This window comes from Pipistrellus hanaki (assembly GCF_964339955.1).
Source record: "Pipistrellus hanaki genome assembly, chromosome: 6".
NCBI classification, from domain to species: Eukaryota; Metazoa; Chordata; class Mammalia; order Chiroptera; family Vespertilionidae; genus Pipistrellus; species Pipistrellus hanaki.
In genome coordinates this window covers 17,823,041-17,845,860 of record NC_140508.1, presented here as the reverse complement: position 1 = coordinate 17,845,860, position 22,820 = coordinate 17,823,041, and the positions used below count along the sequence as shown (strand labels likewise).

General features: G+C 36.9%; 1 protein-coding gene across 6 annotated transcripts in view; it reads right to left on the bottom strand.

Moving 5' to 3' along the window:
- Positions 1-22,820, bottom strand: part of RALGAPA2 (Ral GTPase activating protein catalytic subunit alpha 2) — a 280,255-nt gene that overhangs the window by 156,085 nt on the left and 101,350 nt on the right. For all 6 annotated transcript variants that reach the window (XM_084887005.1, XM_084887000.1, XM_084887001.1 and 3 more), the window contains 5 exons: positions 16,016-16,106; positions 14,472-14,645; positions 4,491-4,684; positions 2,957-3,055; positions 2,575-2,730 (listed from right to left, as the gene is read on the bottom strand). In XM_084887005.1, coding sequence (XP_084743131.1) covers positions 2,575-2,730; positions 2,957-3,055; positions 4,491-4,684; positions 14,472-14,645; positions 16,016-16,106 — 714 coding nt within the window. The remainder of the gene's footprint in view (positions 1-2,574; positions 2,731-2,956; positions 3,056-4,490; positions 4,685-14,471; positions 14,646-16,015; positions 16,107-22,820) is intronic.

Here is a 22,820-nt window from a genome sequence, read left to right as displayed (position 1 = left end):
CAGAGGCGAAAGGAACAAATTTCACCTTGGATTTTATTTGTGAGATGAATAAATGTTAAAATTTATAAAATTATTTGCTATTACTTATTTTACTACAAAATAAGAAAAAATTAGAAGGTTCTCTCTGCAGGAAGAAAGCCTTTAGTGCCAGACTGCATGGAAGTGTGGCTCTTTAAGAACTCTCACAAGACGGAAATAGGCCCTCAGACGGTCCTCATCACAGGTGCACAGTTTGCCAATTAAAAAAATTGAGTTTAACTGCACTATTTACAGTAAAAGCTATCTTTTCTTTTTGTAATTAATATAACATCTGTTTCCAGAAGTACATATAAGTTCTGGAACAACTACCATGATCTATTTAGACATGTGGCCGAAAAGTTAAACTAATTACCAGAGATATTTCTTACTTAAATGAGAAAAGTTTCATTCATTAGAAGGTCTTCTGCTCAATTTTCTTCTGGCAAAGGAACAAAGTTTATTTAGAGTAATTCTGTTTGGCAGACAGGGCTTCTAATACATATACCAATAACTGTAAAGGTTAAAGTAAAACAGTCAATTCTACTAAACACATAAGAAATGAAGCTTTTAATGTCCCAAACAACAGGCGGATTATAAAAAAGAGATTTATGATATTCCTGTTTCCATCTCAGAAGTCTAGATGTTGGAAATACTGTCAGCAATTGACCATCATTAAGATTTACATTATTTTATAATGATTTACAAAAGATCAAATTAACAAAAAATATGGCATACATTAATGTGAAAATGATTTTAAGTACAAAATTTGAAAAATCCTTTTTCTACACTGTAAAACCCAATTTTTTTAAATACTGTTTTGGGTTCTCAAATGTTATACTTATTTCATCTCATTTTGTTATTTCATTTTCACTCTAACACACTTTAAAATAGGAAGATGATATGATACCAAAGTCACACCTAATTATATGACTTTCTAGAAAATTTCAAATTTGCTTTTATTAAAAGAGAAGATTCTACAATTGATTATTATTTCCAGGTAAATTTTTTTCTGCAAAATCTTAGCATAATACTGCTTTCAAGTACCACATGCTAACTACATCTTCCTCTCTTATTTCCGTCACTGAGGGACAACCTTATTATCTATGGGAGTTAATTATCTTCCCTATTTAAACCCCTTAATCTTCGACATGCCCCAAGTTGCATCATTCAGCAAAAGATGCTTCCATCTGCAGTGATGGCTACAAAATATCTGAGCCCAAAGCACAAACAGTTCTACTTTCACATCCATTTCTACTTTTATTTGGGAAATAAACGAGACTATGGGTTTAAGTCTAGCCTGATACCTAAATGTCCTATACATAATGCTGAAACTGGAGCAATTGTGACAAAAACAACTCAGTAGGTCAGCACGGTTTAATTACTTCAGATAAAAGCTCAATGATTAAAGCTCAAATTGTTTATCAGGGAATATATTTCAAGAATTTAGTTCAAAGAAGGTTCAAGTGCATTCTGAAGCAACAAAGAAAAGCTTGTCAATCAGGAGAATGACCTCTTACATGAATCCTAGGGGCACCAAAAAGACTGTGTGTCTCACACATTCAAGAATAGAATACAGAAAGGATGTCTACTTATAGTTCATGAGTGAGTGATTCAAGTTCATTAATAAGTATCTACAATTTAAAGGGTAAATTCTGGAACACTCCCCATACCTCAAATTGGCAAAGAAGACCAAAATAAACTTCAATGCCTTAAAATTTCTTGAATCTCTTCTATTCCTTCTTTCCATCTTCAATGCTACCATCTCAGTTCTCAACAGTTAAAAAAAAAAATCTATATTCATTTAACTACTTCCTACTTAATCTCCTTGTCTCCAGGTCCAACCTCCAACTCTATCCTACCACTGTTACATTTTAAAATCCACCCTCCAAACAGAGTCCAAAATAATCTCTGTGAAATACAAACCAATCACAGCACTTGACTGCTTGATATTTACAAAGAAAATCAGGAGTCGGGGTGTTCCTCCCCACCCTCTGCCCACTGGTAGGGGACTTCTCAAGGTAGGAAGGCCAGGGGCGGGCCACATCCATCCTGCACTCCCAGGGTCTACACAGAGGGGCTATTGCTGGTGGCTCCTTGGCCTTTCAACTTACCCACCAATCACATGTCCTTGTGGCAGGAATTAAAATAACTCCTAATCAGGAAATGTCAGGGCCCATAACTTATGGGTGAGTTTTCAAACATTTTTAAGTGACCAGAATCATTTTCTTCAAACAATATCTAATGTACAATCCCAACCTAAAAGTAGTTGAAATAGTATTTTTGAGGTTGACAACAAATGCAAAGGTTAGATAATAGAGAAGTGTACAAGCCATAGGATAAAATTCAAATTTGGTTGGTTCAATGCAAAGTCAGTGGGGAGAAGAAAAAGGAATGTGATAAAAACCTGATTTACATTTTTGAAAGGCCAGTGTGTGGTTGCATGTAAAAAAAGTTGAAACTACTGAGAACTTTAACATTCCTGATGTATTTTCATAAACCCAAATTTAACCTGTGAACAACCCTATGTACTACCAATGTAAAGGGTTTGCAGAATACCTGATCCTCGCTGGTTAATCCCAGGTGCATCACCAGGTAAAAGTGCACCAGGAAGTCTGAGTTTGGCAGAACGTCCTGGCGTCTGGTCATCATGGCACAGATCAGTTTGTAGGCTTGCAGCTTGCCTTCCTTGTATTCATTTGGCAATGTCGTCGCCTGCCAGGAAGATGATGTTTGAAAGTTTAATCAACAGATGCAGCTTTTCCGTTTTCCATAGGAGTTCAACATTTCCTTTACTTTTCCGTTTTCCATAGGAGTTGATTGTGGAGATGTAGGATACACTGTCTTTGAAACATGCAGTCTTGGGAAATTACATTTTAAAAACTCAATTTCAGAAAGGAAGAGGAAATTACAATAAAAGAGTAAAAACATATCCACTTGCCTTAAATAGCCATGATGCAAACATTCTGAGTGGTGGGATCAAGACCGGAGGAGATGGAGAAGTTTGGTTATCCGGACTTATTGCCAGATTATCCCGTATCTAATTCACAAAGAGATTAGGAAAGGCAATACAGTTTATGCCAACAATATTCCAATATTTGTTCCATGGTCAACTAGCTGCTTCCAATAAAATTTCTATGAGTAAGAACCTACAATAGTTACAAATTTTTCTTTTATTGTGAGATTTATTGTCAATTTTGAATTTTATGTCTAACTTAATTGTATGTGGTTTTAGAGTTAATAAAAACTAGGGCATTGTTTTTCTTTGAATATAATGCAGAGGTCCTAAACTCCCACATGATAAGAAGTGTAACAAGTTATACTGTATAAACATGAATCATGTTTAAAAATATATATATAACATTGGAAAAATGCATGTAATAAACTGAAACAAAAACCAGAATGAAAAGGTTCCAGTAGTTCAGCTGGTTATTGCATTGTCTTGATATACCAAGGTTGTGGGTTCAATCCCCAGACAGGGCACATACAAGTATCAACCAATGAATGCATAAATAAGTGTAACAATAAATTGATGTTTTTTTTCTCTCTAAAATCAATAAATAAAAATTTTAAAAACCAATGAAAATTGTATGTACTCTAATATTTTACTTTGATAGATTTTTTTTATCCCTATAAGACACATATTAATATTGGTTATCTCTGTGGGAAAGTGATGTCAATTTTCTACTTTGATTTTCTACATTTTTCAAAATTTCTAAAAAATGTATTTTATTGATTTTTTTTTTTACAGAGAGGAAGGGAGAGGGATAGAGAGTTAGAAACATCGATGAGAGAGAAACATAGATCAGCTGCCTCCTGCACACCCTCTACTGGGGATGTGCCCACAACCAAGATATGTGCCCTTGACCAGAATCAAACCTGGTGGATTTCCGTCCGCAGGCCGACACTATCTACTGAGCCAAACCAGTTGGACCATTTTTCAATTTTTAAAAAAATATACACTTTTATTGAATTCAGAGAGGAAGGGAGAGGAAGAGAAAGATAGAAACATCACTGATAAGAGAGAAAAATCAATCAGCTGCATCATGCATGCCCCACACTGGGAAATGAGCCTGCAACCAAGGCATGTGCCCTGACGGAATCAAACCCTGACCTCCTGGTTCACAGGTCGACACTCAACCACTGAGCCACGCTAGCTGGGCCATTTTTCAAATTTTACACAATAAAACCAGTATCACTTTCATAAAGAAAATAATTAAAACTACTAAATGATACCTTACTCTTTAATATCCTATAGCAATATAATATATATGCCTTAAATGAAATGACTCTTCCATATTTATAAAATGACCAAATTATAGGTATTACTACTTATTCTTTGATATTCAAATATACTTTGTGTCAACACCTAATTATTATTCCAGGATGCATTCAGTGGTAAATTGCAACACAGTTTTAATGAAACTAAGTCAGTTTTTCCATATTAGAGTAAAAAGGTAAAATAGCAAGAGTACCTTTGCTAGTTTGTACCAGAGTTCATAGAGATAGCCAAAAACTTTGGCATGGATCTTGGGTGACTGGATATTATTCACATCTCCGAGGATTCCCAAGACTCTTCGCCATAACACAGCAGCAGAGTCTGGGTGCCAACCAGTGAGGTTCCCTCCAGCGATTATGCTACAGTCGTCTGCAAGGCATTCACTGCTATCTATGGAGAAAAATGGGCACGTTAACCCTGGAAATACAATCTGAGTAGAGCCTTTTTTCTTTCATGAAAATTACCAATGCTTTAAAGGTTATATATAGAGAGAAAAATAATTAAGATGAAAATTTCTAAAGTAAAAATAAATAAGATGAACATTTTCTTACATCTTTTTCCTGAAGTAAATTCTTAAAAAATACTTAATTTTTACAACAGTTTTAGATTTACAAAAAATTTCTAAAATAGTATAGAGTTCCCATATCCATACTCCATGTTAAATTTCCTTATTGCTAAACATCTTACCTAAGTATGGTATGTTGTTACAATTAATGAACCTATATTAAAACATTATTACAAAGTCCACACTTTATTCAGACTGCTTTAATTTTTACCTAATGTCTTCATTCTGTCCCAGGATTCCATCCAGGATATCACAGTACTAGTATGTTTAATCATCATGTTTCCTTAGCTTCCTCTTGGCTATGACATTTTTTTTTTTTTCAGATTTTCATTGTTTTTTATGACATTGACAGTTTTGAGTTCTGATTATTTTGTAAAATGTTCTTTAATTGAATTTGTCTGATTTTTTCTCATGATGGATTTTTTTTTCTTTTGCATTTGTGTTCCTAGAATGAACATTTTTAGCTCTGATATATGAACCTTTCCCAATATTCTTGAATTTCATTAGCAAATTATTATTTTTGCTTATATGATTTTAAGTAAGGTGGACTCAAATTTTCCTTTTGAAATATGTATCTTGTCTAAGGGAGGCTGGGGGAAGGTCAATGGGGAAAAAAGAGGAGACATATGTACTATTATTGTAATTCTTTAAACATTAAAATAAAATTTAAGCCGAAACTGGTTTGGCTCAGTGGTAGAGCATTGGTCTGTGGAATGAAAGGTCCCAGGTTCGATTCCGGTCAGGGACATGTACGTTGGTTGCAGGCACATCCCCGGTAGGGGGTGTGCAAGAGGCAGCTGGTCGGTGTTTCTCTCTCATAGACATTTCTAGCTCTCTCTCTCTCTCCCTTCCTCTCTGTAAAAAATCAATAAAATATATGTAATAAATAAATAAAATTTAAAAAAATAAATATGTACCTTGTCTCATTTCATTATCAAGGTAACACAAGTTAGATAACAGAAATTAGGGAGCATTCTTTCTTTCTAGTGTGTGGAACAGATTGGAAGAAAACAGTTTCTCATTTATTTGAAGCTTTAGTAAAACTAGGAATTGTCCTTTATTTTTATAAATATATTCAAATTAACATATTTTAAATTTTGTAGTTTTTGAAGCTCTGTTCCTTTTTACACTCCCAATATTCTTTCCTTGATTAATCTTGCCTATTCGCCTATTGTATTGTTTTTAAAAACTGTTCTTGCCTTCTCTATTGCTTTCCAGCACATATGTGTATGCACTTTTGACTAACTTCAATATATTATTCTGCCATTATTCCCTAATATTTTGAATAGGGCACATAGATCAATATTTTTCTCTTCTAATAGAAACACATAAGTCTTCAGCTACATTCTAGAGCTTTTGATATGTAATTTAAATTGTAGTCCACTTAGAAATGTTTTCTAATTTCTAATTTAATTTCTTTTGGACTTAATTTATCTGAAGTGCAATTTTTAAAATGACAAGTGCTGGCAAGGATGTGGAGAAAAGGGAATCCTAGCACACTACTGGTGGGAATGCAGACTTGTGCAATCATTATGGAAAACAGTATGGAGCCTCTTCAAAAAATTAAATATGGAACAGCCATTTGACCCAGTGATCCCATTTCTAGAAATATATCCTAAGAAAACTGAAACACCAATCAGAAAGAATGTATGTGCCCCTATGTTCATAGCAGCAATGTACAATGGCGAAGATAGGGAAACAGCCCCAGTGCCCATCAGCAGATGAGTGGATAAGAAAGCTGTGGTGCATTTGTATCACGGAATTCTATGCAGCAGTAAAAAAGAAGAATCTCTTACTCTTTGGGACAGCATAGAGGGGCCTGGAGAGTATCATGCTAAGTGAAATTAGAGAAAAACAAGTATCACATGATCGCACTGATATGTGAAATCTAAGTAACAAAATAAACTGATGAAAAAAATAGATTCATAGACATGGAAGCATGGAACAGAGTGCAGAAGCTCAGAGGTTAGGCGGGGAAGGTGGGTGGGAGATAATCAATCCAAGACCTCAGATGCATAAATGCAGAACCTATGGACACAGGCTATAGGGTACTGAAGCCTGAGGCTGGGAGAGGGGGGCCACTTGGGGAAAGGGGGGACATATGTAATACTTTCAACAATAAAGAATTATTAAAAATAAATAAATTGCAGTTTTTAGTTTCTTAATGTAATTTTGTTTATCCTTTTGTTCTGTATTTCATCACACTCATAGAATGTGGTATAGTTTCAAATCATAACATTTATTGAGACTTGATTAAAGATCTAGTTGTTCCATGTGCTTTTAAAAATCACCTGTATATTTTAATAAAGTTCACAGTTTTGTATACTTATATATAATATTTCCATTCACTATATATAAAAATATTTCTATTAATTGTAGTAAGTCTTCTGTAATATTTTTTCTTAACTCGTCAATTTTTGAGTTTTTAAAATTTTCCACTGTAAAGCTCATATAAATTCAGAATCATTGCTGTCACTAATGGTTTCTGCTTTTAGTTTATGTGACATACACACATAGCTAAACCACTGTTCTACTTTTCTTTCTTTGATCTATCAATGTATTTATTTAATTACTATCTTCTTTGCTTCGCTTCTCTTTTGAATCTTTGGAGGGAGTTCAAAAAGTCAGTCCTATCTCCACAGTAATCCCTTTTTCTTTATTTTCTTACACCATTTCTTAATAACATACTTATTTAAAAAGTTCTATTTTTCACACATTTCCCACATAAATTAGGAAAAACTGATTTCTAGGCAATTATGAACTCCCTCTGAGTGTCATTTTGATTACATATATTGTTAGTGCTTTTAAGGCCTCATCAAAGAAACTGAAGAGCAATTGGTGGATGTGAGGAACTTTAGGTAGAAGAATGACAAGAATAAACAGGGAGCAGGAAGAAGTGAATCTGACAAGGAGTTGTGGCAGATCGAACAATGTTCTGCATACTCCCCTGCACTCAGGATAGCTGCTAATATCTTATTATATTAGACCAGAGGGCTGTTGCACAAAGATTCATGCAATAGGCCTTCCTTCCCCTGGCTGCCGGAACCAGTTTTCCTCTGGCACCTGGGACCCAGGCCTTCACTTGGGCCACAGCAGAGAAGTCAAGCCTCTTCAGACTTCAGTCATCTTCAGTCTTCACATGGGCCAGAGCTTTCAGTCTTCGCTCCGTGCCTGCATATGCAAATTAACCCACCATCTTTGCTGGGTTAATTTGCATACTCACTCCAGATTGGCTGGTGGGCATTGTGGAGGAGGCACAGTCAATTTGCATCTTTCTCTTTTATTAGTGTAGACTAGAGGCCTGCCAAATTCATGCACGGGTGGAGTCTGGCTGGCCTGCCCCGATTGGGTTGATGAGGCCAGGGTGGCTGGGGGCAGAGGTTGCTAGAGGTTGGCCAGCTGGCCTCACCCCCTGGTCGAAGGGACAATTTGCATATTAGCCTTTTATTATATAGGATGCTGAAATATCCCAAGATATCTAAATTTCCCACATAAGTATCACATAATTTACTGAAGAGATACAATAAAATGTGCAGATCAAATTCAAGATGGAATTCCTAAACACTCTGACTGAAAGACAGGAGGTATAGAGAACAAAAGTCTGATTATGGGCCTGTAGGTTCGGGCCTCTGGGTTCTCTGAAGAGCCTCATCTTACTAATGTTTACCCTATGAAGTAAATGCAATACCAAGTATCTAAGAAGGTATGCAGCTTTAATGAATGCTTATAAATCAATACAAGACCCCATATACAACATAATATGGCATTTATTTTTCTCATAGAGAAAATTATGTCTTTAATCCTCTAAGGGGTAAAAAACAATAAGGGAATTAGATGATTTATAGTGTTTCATCTCCTACCCCAACCCCCCAAATGCAGCCATCCGAAACAGAGATTAGCCCCAGCATTCCAATCACACTGGAGCTTTGCTGGAATAACACCAAGTGAAAAAGGCCAGGTATCTCATCACCTACACTTCCTTGCTACCTGCCAACTAATATATCCTCAGGGCCCCATGTAGAAAACGTTTCAATGCTACTGGGCTCTCTGACAAATGCATACTTCAGTGATAAAATCCTAGGTAATATCCCCATCACATTGCCAAAAAATGTTGAGTTCTTTACAAGTATTTAAAATCAATGGTCAAAAAATAAAATCATTGGTCAATATCGCTGTGACAAAATTTTTTAATGAGTTTAAATGTTTTATCCCAAAATTATTGCACTTGTGCTGTAACAGAACAGATGCTGACATTTTACATGTAGATAGTTCCTCACTGAAGCAGCACTTAATTAAAAATGGGGATTTGAGAGATTTCAGAAAATTTCATGCTCACCCTAAAAATGCCAAATATTTAGTTTTATTTTCTCTTTCATCAGCAAGCTAGTGTGGTAGCCTAGTACCTTTGAATTTCATTATTATTAAATGCAATAAGGGCATTAAAATTTTTTTTATTAAACTGGGAACTCTTGCAAATAAATACAATATATCATCTTTCTCCAAACATGCATGATTTTAACAAAGCAATATAACATTTAAAACGTTGCAAATATGCAAAGGATTTTAGTCGTAAAATAAGTCTTGGTAATTGGTAAAATGGGTACTTATGACAAAATGACTTCACATAGCTGCAATTTTATGTAGGGTTTGTAAGAATGTTGAAGAAACATAGCGGGAATGCTGGAAATAAATCTCCCTTTTGATTTAACCTGAAGTAACAAATCCAAAGGTTCAATTGAAACACCTTAGTTCTGGGACCAGAAAACTCAGGCCTGGCTTTTGAAGATTCAAACTGGAGAGGAAGCAGGTTGGCCAGTGCTCTGTGGCCAGCTCTGCAGCCTGACTCTCCCCTCCTTCCTCTTCTGCTTCCAGGGACATATTGTTCGTTTTAAAGATTTCAGAAGGTGAGCAAATAATCAGAGCAGATTTCAAAGCCTGGTGAAAATGCCAAAAATGTGTCTAATGGAAGACAATGCTGACAAACAAACCATTTCTGCAAAAACAGCATTGGTGGCAGGTAACAGTGAGTATAATCCACATGCACAGCTGTAATTAAAAGCAGAAGTGGTAAAAGGTTTTCTAAAGCACTATTTGGAGGCAGGGCTATGATAAATATACTAAACAAAAAAGAATTTGAAACTGAATCACACTTATTTTTTACTATTGAAAAAAGGTTAAAATTTAATTTCTATTTTAACTAAATAAAACAATAGCCTGGACTTAAAGCTTATTTATTCATTGATTTGAGTATTTATTAATGTTCCTCTCCTGTCATATACAATTCTAGAAGCCAAGAGCCAGCAGTGAGCACAAACAATGACACCCTCGCCCCCAGCTTATAGTCCAGTGAGGGGAGACTACTGACTCCTCCCCACTAAACCAAAATGTTGGACACCATTTCTTAAACTTCATCTTAAAACACATTCCTGACCTGACAGGAGCCTGGAAAGGAAAGAGCACCAAAGCTGGCCTTTACCCTTTAGGGTTAAACATCTCATTTAAGAAAACCTTCCCCACCCCAAGGCCTTAAGACATGTTTTAGAAGATATTTTCTTGCAAAAGTTTTTAAAATTTATTTTTTATATTGAACTATTTTATCCATCTGGAATTGACTATGGGCATGTTGTAAGGCAGAGATTCTATTTCCTTTCTTTCCATATGGCTAAATACTTATCCCACAGGCATTTGTTAAACAGTAAATCCTTTCCTTGCCAAATCTGGAATGTGTCACCTCTTCCATAATATCATGATTCCATGCCTGTGTGGATTCAGTTATGTACTTTATATTCTATAGTCTATTTCTTTATCCCTGTGATTAAAACTTTCTTTAAATGAATCTCATAGCACTTATCACATTATTTGCCACTATTAGGATAAATGTCTTCTGTCCTCTTGGTAAGCCAGTTTTGACTCTGACTTATTCATGTTTTTATTTCTTAAAGCATCAAAATCATATTTCTAGTTTGCGAGTGTATTGGCTAAATAGGAGATGAGGCGAGCAGCAACACTGATTCTTTACTATAGAGTCATAAATATTCCTCAAAATAATAACCTCAACAGAACAAAACAGATGCGGTATCAACAGATGCTCTGGTACCCGGCATCTCCAGACCAGGAAGGGACTGCCCTTCCCGGGGTTACTAATTCCTAGAGATAGCTAACAACTCACCAGGAAGAGTTCCTTTCTTGTACAAACTACAAATCCAAAGCTCATACCTCCTTAACCAGGCTCTTCCACATCAAGCCTATAACCACTCCCGCCACACACATACACCGGCCACAGACGTTTCAGGGCAGGTACTCGGCAACTAGGGACGGCATCTACTGGTACGCTCCAGGTCGGCTGAAATTGTTCCAACTAGTCAACCCTAACTCTGCTTACCCTGTCTTGCCTTGCTTTTCCCATGGAAATGACAATAAAAGCTGTTGCCCAGGTTTGTTCTCTTTCCTACTGTCTCCTAACTCTGGTCTTCCCTGTGTGGCCCACCTGCACAGCAGGCCATGCTCCAGCACCTAGGGACCAGTGAGTATAAACTTCTTCCTTCAGGATAATCATTTCCATGTCTGTATGCTGTACCTTACCTAATTAAAACAAATCCCAGGTACATTTTGAAACAAAGTACAATACATTTAGCTGTTATTTTCATCAAACATGAAATGATTTAAATGAGAAAGCAAATATAAAACTAAACTGTTAGTTGCCAGTGATGAGGAATATAAGATTTTAGTTGTTTATTGTTCTAAACATTTGATAATTGGTAGAATTATTCAATGAGAAACAGATATACTCAAATTGTTTGATCACTCTTTTTGCATGCCCAAAGGTCAGGCTAACATGAGTTTTATTTTGTATATTTATAAAGAAATCTTTCTCTTAAGAACAGAAAGTTAAATTCAGAACTGTGATAATCCTTAAACCTTATCATATTACAGTTTGTCCTTTTCACAGATGACAAGATGAACTATTGAACTGAGTGTACTGATTCTCTATATTAGTATTTCAAAGAACTAAGTATTTGGAGGAATTAATCATGACAGAGAGAGTACATCATATACAATTACCTCACATAAGTTTATTAAATTGAGCTATCCCATGCATACTCTGAAATAGGATCAAAACAGAACTATCCAAAGAATAGACAAAAGAAGTAATCACCCAATTTTCTTTCTTTTCAATAAAAATGATTAAAACTAGTTCTTATTAAATAAATTCAACTTCTTAAAGACTCAGTCTTGCCTTCAATAGTGCCACCATGAGTTCCCCCTTGGTAGTCTGTATATTAGGCCCAAAGAAGCCATTTATTGCATCAATGTATTAATGATTCTCAAGTAGTTTAAAGGGTTTTGCTGTTGTAATTTTAACACCAATGGAGTGGAAGGGAGTAGACAGCACTGTATATGGAGTCAAAACACTTTAAAATCCAGTTCCAACTCTGGCACTTACTGTCCAGCTAACAAGATTTCCATGGAACTCAGTTATCCCACCTCTAAAACAGAATTTGTAAGACATGGCCTGCTTACCATAGAGAAACAAAAAGTTATTTGTAAACTGTTAAATTCCATATAAGTTTAAAGTATTATTATTAAAAATCATTATATATACATATATATATGCACACACAACTATATAGAAATAATTTTAAATGAATTTAAAAAGAAACACAAATTTGAGAAGTACAAATTGCCACCCAATAATTGATACAACTAAAGCCTATGATTTTGCCAACCATTTTCTCATTGCTTCTACCATTGGCAGATTTGAATACACACACCAAAAATGTCCACTATCTTTAAAGGACAGCACTATAGCATTATAAAGCAATACACTATTCACTTATAACTAACTGGTCTGTTTTTCTTTTATTATTCCTATTCTCAAAATATACACACATTAAATACACATTAAGAACATACTTCTTGGTCATATCTATCTTATAAATAAAAGGTTTTATCCAAAAACATTTTTCCATGTAAATTTTATAAAGTTTTAATGTTATTCCATCAGGAATATCCAAAATATCAAAGGCTTTGGTTAAATTTTATGTTATGATTAATAGAAACCAATGTTTCCTTGGTTAAAAAACACACAAGCTATTTAAAGTAATACTTTAGACTTTATTTATATTAAAATCATTTTTAACATTTTAATAACAATTTTCACTCAACATGTGCTGTATAGTTTGTTGTTTTCGTGAAAGTTTATCTGCGTGCAAACATGAGAACAGTAGACCAGGAAAGACTTGGCTGTGGTCAGCATTTTCCACACTGAGTTCCTCAGAACATTAGTCTCTCCTAATACTTACAAAAACAAAGCAAAACAAATTAACACCCAACTCCTGTTTGTTTTCTCCAGTCTCATCAGCCCCATCACACATGTGAGAGAGCTGAACTTTCCGAGTTTTGCATACGCATGTACAAATATATGTATGTATGTGTGCACATGAATAGCTAAAACTGCAGAGCGCTTCCATGCACACTATTCTTGCCCTACAGACTTTTATTTTCACTCATCCTTTCCTCCAGCAACCCTGTAGTAAGGACCATTACTATCCCTATTTTACAAGAAAAAAGTTGAAGGAGAGCGAAATTAGGTAACTTGCTCAAAGCCACCCAGCAATTCCTTAGCAGAGCCTGGATGCAGTCTCAGAAAGTTTGGTTCTGTAGCCACTGTATGAATCTCAGAAATAAAATACTGGGGCAAAAGGTGTGAAAGATACAGAGTATAAAATCCTTCTTAAAACTTTAAAATAGGATATATTTGATTGTTTGAGGACACAAATATTTGTGGTAAAACCAAAAAGAAATCAAGATATCATAAAAAAAAATTGATTTGGGTCACTGGAAGACAGGAGAGGGAAGGGACTTGAGGAGACCCTCTGGAGAATCGTACTGGTTTGGATGCTGCTATTTCTTAAGTTGTATACTGGGCTCACTGGTGCTTACTTTATTACTTACACATATGTCACAACTTACATTGTGTGTATCAAGTATTTTATAGTACAATTTCAAAAACATATTAATCAATAAGCTAGTCAAAGATGTAAACTTATTCTGATTTAAGGCCTTTATAAAGTAGATAAAAATCACTCTTCTGTTTCCAGAGTGAAGCTTGACATGACTGTCCTCGCCTCCTCCTATGCTGGCTGTGACTGTGGGCATGGCATGCATCTTCCCATTACCTGGCCACTATTTCAATCCCTCTCCAAACACATCTCAGAACTCACCATTGATTATAAACAGGTGATTGGGCTGTCACAACCAATTTGGTTGGAGGCGGCGCGTTCCCCCCCCCCCCCCCACTTAACATTGTGCTAAAGCACATGTGTCAAACACAAGGCCCGTGGGCCAAATCCAGCCCGCCAGGCCTTGCAATGTGGCCCGCACCGCGCTGTCATCACTGCACTCCGCTGTCAGTTTATGACATTGTCAGTTTATGACTGTTCAGTAAACCATTCGGCCCGCGATTTAGGCTGGATTTTAGATTTTGGCCCCTTCCTTCTCTGATTGAGTTCGACACCCCTATAAGGATCCCTAAATTTCTTACAACTGGAAACTGCGGGATTTCCCAGCTATTAGCATTGTTACCTGCTTTCCAAAGACACGGTTACTTACCTGTTAAGTTTGAAGCATCGGCGGGACTCAGTTGTAACCAATGGCGGGCATCGGAGTCAGCCACATCTGTGGGAGTGTTCAGGTCTGCATCTTCCTCACAGGTCTGCCATGAGCTCATGGACAACTCGGCCTCATTGTTATAGCCCAGAGCCGTGTCACTGCTGACACTGTCACCTAGCATAAGGAAGAACCAAAGTCTGAGATAACTAATAGTCACAACTACACCCACATAAGTAACTAAACAGGGGACCCAGCAGGAATCATGCAGGGCACAGGGGCTCAAAGGGGCTGGTTTGGGCCCTTGCTCACCCAAACATAGCTTCCAAGTGCTGAGCATTAATACTCATTACAAGCTCCAGTATGGATCACCCAAAGAGCATTCCTTTCAAGGTGCTTCAATGCATATACCATATGCTCAAAAGATGTACATCAAGTCCTTCAATTTTCTACTGAAACTTATTTAACTACAAAATGGGGGGTGGGAGTAAGAAAATGGGGTGGGGATTGGTCTATATAAATGCAAGTTTATTCTGCTGGCTAGAAAAGTCTAGTGATGCTTTATATATTGAGTCTGAGTCTAGACCTCAACCCAGGCTGGGTTAGAGCACTGGGGATGAGGTGTTCTACTATGATACAAATATTGTCTCCAATAGAACGTCTCTCCTTTATATAATAAAAAGTTGTAATCTGTCATAATACAATGATGCTTTTTCAAAGGCTATTAAGCCTAATAGGGCTATTTTGTCTAACACAAAACAGACCTAAACAGTTTACTTCTCCTAGTCTCCTGTCTACCTCATAATAATTTTGTGTGTCCACCCTTTTTGTCTGCTCACTCTTTCAGCTCTTTTTTTGTATCTGTGCTGACAGTGCCCAGCTTTGCTGCTGCTAATCTGCTGTTCTTCCTTCACTTGCAAAAAACTGAAAGTTGTCCCAGTCACCAACATATTAGGCCTCTTACTTCATTGCCACAGAACTCTTAAGCCAACAGGATCTGAAGGAGGAGCCAAGAGAAGCTCCTGCACACCCCACCAGAACCACCCTGGACTCAAGTTGTCTATGATGCTGCTCCGCAAAGGAGGTGGTCCCAAACCTGCCCTTGGGAAAGCAGAGTATGAGGGCCACATTTTACAGTTACATTATAATGTCTCAGGATTCCAATCACATTTTTTTTAAATACTTATACTATTGACTGCAATGTACTTTTGAAACATTTTGTTCCACGCTGGTGGGAACTTTCTAGGGAAGATCACTTTCCTTCATGGTCTGTCTGCTCACTTAGCATTAGCGTTGGTTGTGGCTCTCACCTAGGAAAGGGCCCAGGGGTGGAAAGACGGGCCTCTAAGGTTCAGGTAAGTGACTGGAACTGTTCAGATTGTACGTATGAACTAAGTGCCCATCGATCCTGAAATTCCAGGAATAAAATTTTCCCATTTCACACCTGTGTCTCTTCAGATGATATAATTCAAGTGAGAAGCACAAAGAAAACAAAATACATCAACTCTGAACCTGGATGAGCACAGACTGTGCTTCTTGGAACTTACTCTTCTGTCTTTCCCTACATTTCCCTTGCATCTGCTGCAAATCCTCTTTTAAATCCAATTCAGTGGAGCTGCTGCTTCTTCGAACTAAGATCTTCAGACAAAAAGAAAAACTGAGTTAGTTAAAGGAAAGTTTTGATTTTTATAAGATGTTAAGTTTCTAGTCCACATTTCTAAAGGAAAAGAAACAAATGATAATAATTACAAAATTGAATGCTATTTTCCATTTGACGGATGTGTTCACAATTTACTATACTTGACATATAAATTATTCAATGTCTGAAATTTATGGCTTCTACTTTGTCAATTGACATTCAATTGAACTGATCTACTGAGAAGAAATGTCAAATTATATAGAAATGATTTATTTTGAAGTTCTATTTGTTCCTCTGCTCAAGCACACATATATAGTGAATGCAATTTTCCAGAAGGCCCAGGTTACCCTCAGATAGTGAGTGTCCTGGCAGGAAAGGCATGGACTCCACCAAGGAGACTTTCCTAAAGTTTACTCAGTGCCTTCCTTGTAGCGGTGAAACATCTTCCTGAGCAGCATTCAACACTGGACCATGTATTACACACAGAGCATTAAAAAAACACTTGGAGGCAACCTGCATCCTCTAAAATTTATGACTTGCATGGAGAGACAAAACACACACAAGTTACACAAAACAAATTACAAGGTACATAAGCAAAATACACAAATAAACTCTCTCTATAAGGTATGCAGAATATTGTTACCTTAATTGGCTCACAGTTACAGGACAGCTGTTCAAGAAGGCAACTGACTTGAAGTGACAGAGAGAAGGCAGGAGGGGATTCAAGGCAGGAAGCACTGAGTGGCAATCAGCAAGTTGTATGTGCAGGGACAGAACCTGATTATAGCAGGCCAAGCAGGGCAGGCAGGTGAAGAAGAAAAAGATAACAAGAAAATGTAGACCACTTTCTAAAAGAGGCAGCTGCAAGTGGGCCTTCACTATCAGGTTTAGGAATTTCAAACCAATATAGACATACAATTGTGATTAAAAACATAACCAGAAAGAAAAGTTTAGTATCTGCGGGATACATTAGGGTTAAGAAGAAAAATATCATGAAACTGTTACGATAGTTTAGGAATAAGCATATAAGGCCTTTGATGGTTAAAAAAAAATAATAAAAAAAAATAAAAAAAGAGGGGGGGTAAGATAAAAAGATAAATTAAAAAAAACAAACAGCAGAGGGGTTAAATTAAATCACAAAAGGATGACTCCAGGAGATCATGAGAACAATGATGACAAAGCAAGGAAGAAAAGTAGGATGATGAGCAAAAGATAGTTTCTGATATTTTAATTTTCACTTTTGAGCTGAGCATCCAAAGAGACTATCCTGTACATAGGCAATGAAAATCCAGGGTTATGAGACAGAGGATAAAGCTTGGAATGAAGATATAAATTTAAGGTCCTCCAATGTAGAGTGTATTAAAAACCCTGGATTCAATGAACTAAAGAATAAACATTAAACAAACAAATGAGAAGTAAAGACTAACATGTACAATTAAAAGACAGAATAATTATTAAGCCAAGAAACAGGTGAAGGCCATAAATAAAATATTTAGAAGAACCACATATATAAAAAAATATTACACAGCCTTAAAGGAAGATGACATATATCTAATGTGATAATGAAAATATACCCAGATATTTCCTGCTTCTGACTGAGAAATGAAATGTCCATAGCTATAGAACTAGATTCTACATAAAAATATGGGTTGTAATTTGGGATTGAAAGGAAGTAAATATACCTCCAAATGATCCACCTCCTCCTTCCCCAAAGCAAACGAAACCAGGGCAGTGAAACGGGACTACCTGGAGGGCAAATCTATCATTACCACTGCCAGTGGCAAAAGAACCAAAGCTCTAGGGTTAAATACACTCCCTGGTTCCTGGAAGAAACAAATACAAATGCTGTCCTGGTGACACTCCATCACCTCAGACACCCAGGTTTTCTGCAGATTAAGATCAGCCATCTTGAAACTCAATCAAAGATCACCAAACACCAAAGGAAATATATCACCATGCACAAGAATCTCAGAAACAGCAAATATCAGACTAAGACACCCTCCCAAGGATTTCAGATAATCAGATAAAGAATTTAGAATTATAATACGTGATCAATTTAAAGGAATAAAAGCTGAGGATCATATATTAGAAATTACAGACACACTTAAAAAGGCTAACCTGAACCTTCAGAAGCAAAAGGCATACTTGTCAAACTACAAAACTTAATGGAAATATACTGTAGTAAAATTGAAGGACAAGGACAAAGACTAAGAAACAACAACTAGGATGAATAGATCACTTCTTAATAGTAAGAATGAAAGACAAAAAATAGTAGAAAAATAGCTTCCATAAGAAGGGAGATGGCAAGGAGAAAGAAGTGGAGAACTACAGTAAATAAGAAGTTATAGTACTGTGCAGAGAAATAAAGTAACCAGAATTAAGATAAGAAATACTAAAATAGCCCTGGCCAAGTGGCTCAGTAGGTTAGAGTGTTATCCTGTATACCAAAAGGTTGCAAGTTTTATTCCTGGTCAGGGCACATACCTAGATTGCAGGTTCAATCCCCAGGTAGGGTGTGGGAGGCAACCATTTAATGCTTCTCTCTCACATTGATGTTTCTCTCTCTTTCTCTCTCTCTCTCTCTCTCTCTCTCTCTCTCTCTCTCTCAAAATTAATAAAAACATATCCTTGGTGAGGATAAAAAAAAACAACACTACCAAAATAAGCTTCACACATCTGAGAAACAGCATATATGAAAATATATGAGAGAGAGAGATGGCATTTCAGATCAACATTTTTAAAAATTGATTCAATAAATGGGACCTGAGACAAGTAATTATCCTCTCAGGGTGAGTAGAGGGAGGAATTTAGATCCCTACCTCACTCCCTACATAAAACCAATTTCAGACAGAAGAAAAACTTAAATGCACAGAGAAAAACTGAAACAGTAATATAAGGTAGTATTTTCATTCCCGTGGATTGGTATTATAATTTTTCATAAAGCCTAATCATTAAATTGTTTGATAATCAAGAATACTGAAATTGCCCTGACTGGTTTGACTCAGTGGATAGAGCATCGGCCTGTGGACTGAAAGGTCCCAGGTTTGATTCTGGCCAAGGGCATGTACCTTGATTGCGGGCACATCCCCAGTGGGGGGTGTGCAGGAGGCAGCTAATCGATGTTTCTCTCTCATCAATATTTCTAACGCTCTATCCCTCTCCCTTCTTCTCTGTAAAAAAATAAGTAAATAAATAAAATCAATAAAATATATATTTTTAAAAAGAATACCGAAATTAAGAACTTCTGTTCATCAAAAGTCACCATAGAGAAAGTAAATATAAGTTGCACCTTGAAAGAAGATATTTGCCAGGAATAGCCAAAAAAAAAAGGATCAGTATTAAGACTATATAAAGAATTAGGACAAACTAAAGAGAAAAGGACAAGTCAATAGGAAAATAGTAAGGACATCATAGATAAAACACACATGATCAATGAACATATGGAAATATTTCATATTTATTAGTAAACTGAAAAATACAAAAATAAGATCCCATTTCCACAGTTGACTCATAAAAATTTTAAATCTGACAAAGCAAGTGTTGACAAGAATGTGGATGAATGGCAACTCTTTACACATTGCTGTCAGAAATATATGTGGTGTAACCACTTTGGAAAAAACATTATCTTGTAAAAAGAGAACATTCTTCTGCTCTATGACTCATGAATTCTATTCCTAGAAAGCCATCATAGAGAAAAAGTTTAACATGTAGATCTTAAAACACATACAAGAATATGTATAGCTGCAGCTTTCATTTAAAAAAAATGAAATAATCTAAATGTTCACCAACAATAGAAATAAATTGTGGTTTATTCACAGTAAAATATCATACAGCAGAGAAATCTTAATAAACTACAGCTCCATGTCACCACAATGTAGATTAATCTTAGAAATAAGTAACTGAGCCCAGATGTCATGGCTCAGTGGTTGAGTGTTGACCTATGTACCAGGAGATCCTGTTGGATTCCCAGTCAGGGCACATGCCAAGGTTGCAGGCTAGATCCCAGAGTGTAGGGTGTGCCAGAGGCAGCCAATCAATGATTCTCTCTCATCATTGATGTTTCTACCTCTTTCTCCCTCTCCCTCTCTGAAATTAATAAAAATGCATTTAAAAAAGGAAATACATATTGAGTAAATAAAGCAATAATATCAGTTTTAAAATGTTTAAAAAATAGGAGAAACCAAGATGGCAGCATAGGGTAGACACCCGAATGCAGCCTACCACAACAAATTTGAATTTAGAACTGAAAAACAGGGGAAACATCACCCTGAAGCACCGGATGGCTGGCTGAGAGGAGACTTTACCATCTGGGAAGGAGAAAGAAGGCGTGCTGAACCTCAGGAACTGTGAAGGCACAGAGAACTGTGTGCACGAAAAGGCGACCACAGAGTTTGCTGCCGGTTTGCTTGCGGAGCGTGGAGAGGGAAGACTGAGTTTGCTACTGGCTTACTCCCTGCGCGCAGAGAGGGCGGACAGCTAATGCGCGGCTGGCTTTCTTGTTCGGGAGGAAAACAGAACCACCCTATTGCACTGATAGACGGCCCCAGACAGGGAGAGGCCAGACTGTCAGGCAGTGGTCAGAGATCTCTCAGAGGTGTGTGAAGCTAGCGGCCATTACTGCGGGACTCAGAAACCAGACCCTTGTAGGGAGGGGCTGAATAAAGCTTGTCTGCACACCCGAGACTCCGCCCCATCCAAGCAGAGCACAGAGGCCCTTCCAGTGGCTAGCTTCCTCGTTCGCTGCCAATAGGACTCTCCTAGGGAGGGGCAGACAGGAATCTAAAGCTTGTCTGCGCCTATAACAAAGAGGTGTGCGCGCCTGCAACCAATTGTGCGGGATTCAACAAAGCTTGCCTGTGCCACCCCGAGACTCTGCCCCATTCAAGCGGAATACATAAACCCTCCTAGCTGAGACACTTCTGATCCTCATAGCCAATTGGCTTGGAGATAAACGCTTCCCAGTGATACTAACAACAAGCAAAGCTTAACAACAAGACTGCACACACAGCCCACACAGGACTATACCAAGACTGTCAACCTCAGGTAACTGGAAGGCTGATTCACTGAACCATATAGGACATCTTAGCACAATAAAGCCACCCTACCAACTCAGGGAAGCTGTGAAAATGTGAGACAAGGAAATAGATCACAAACAAAAGAAATGGAAGAAAAGAAGAGACTGGACATAGAGTTCAAAACCACGCTTATAAGGTTTTTTAAGAATTTCCTAGAAAAGGTCGATAAGACCTATGAGGAGATGAAAAGGGATCAACAAGAACTAATAAGAGATCAACAAGAAATAATAAGATCAACAAGAAATAAAGAATACATTGTCTGAAATAAAAAATATTATACAGAGTCCTAAAAACAGAATCGAAGATCACAAGAATCAAGTAAAAGATTTGGAACATAAAGAGCCAGAAGACACTCCTCCGCAGAAGCAAAAAGACAAGAGAATCCAGAAAGTTGAAGATAATGTAAGAAACCTCTGGAACAACTTCAAGCGAACCAACATCAGAATTATGGAGGTCCCAGAAGATGAGAGACAGCAAGATATTGAAAACATACTGAACGAAATAGTGACAGAAAACTTCCCCCACCTGGTGAAAGAAATAGACTTAGAAGTCCAGGAAGCGCACAGAACTCCAAACAAAAGAAATCCAAAGAAGACCACACCAAGACACATCATAATTAAAATTCCAAGAGCAAAAGACAAAGAGAGAATATTAAAAGAAGCAAGATAAAAGCAGGTAGTTACCTATAAAGGAGCACCCATACAATTGTCAGCTGATTTCTCAACAGAAACCATGCAGGCCAGACGGGAATGGCAAGAAATATTCAAGGTGATGAATAGCAAGAACCTACAGCCAAAAATAATCTACCCAGCAAAGCTATCACTCAGAATCGAAGGCCAGATAAAGGGCTTCACTAATAATAATAAAAAAAAAGCTAAAGGAGTTCATCACCGCCAAAAAAAAAGCTAAAGGAGTTCATCACCGCCAAACCAGAATTATATGAATTGCTGAAGGGGGTTCTTTCGGAAGAGAAAGTAAATAAAGATAAAAACTAAATACATAACTATCAACAAGTGAATCTAAAAACCAAGGGAATTAAAGGAAAAAAATCTGATGAACAATATTAACTGGTGAATATAATAGAATCAGGGGTATGGAAGGGGAGTGAACTGACCATTCTTGGGGAAAAGGGGAGAGGGGGGTGTGGGAAGAGACTGAACATAAACTGTGCACCTATGGGTGAAGACAATGGGGGGTGGGGAAAGGGCAGAAGGTGTGGTGGGAACCTGGTGGAGGGGAGCAATGGAGGGGGGGAAATGAGGAACATTTGTAATAATATGAACAATAAAGATTTATTAAAAAAATGTTTAAAAATAAAAAAACTAAAGTATGTGTGTGTGTGTGTGTATATATATATGTGTGTGTGTGTATATATATACATGTGTGTGTGTGTGTGTGTGTGTATATATAATATATATATATATATATATATATATATATATAGAGAGAGAGAGAGAGAGAGAGAGAGAGAGAGAGAGAGGGTCCATAAAGCAAGGGTGTGACAAAGCTAAGAAAATGCTGCTCTCTCTGAGGGGACAAGGAAGGAATTTACATTCCAAAGCAGTTCCATTGGAAATGTTCTAGATTTTAAGCTGAGTAGTTGTTTTGTAGGTGTTTCTGTGATTATTGAAATATACA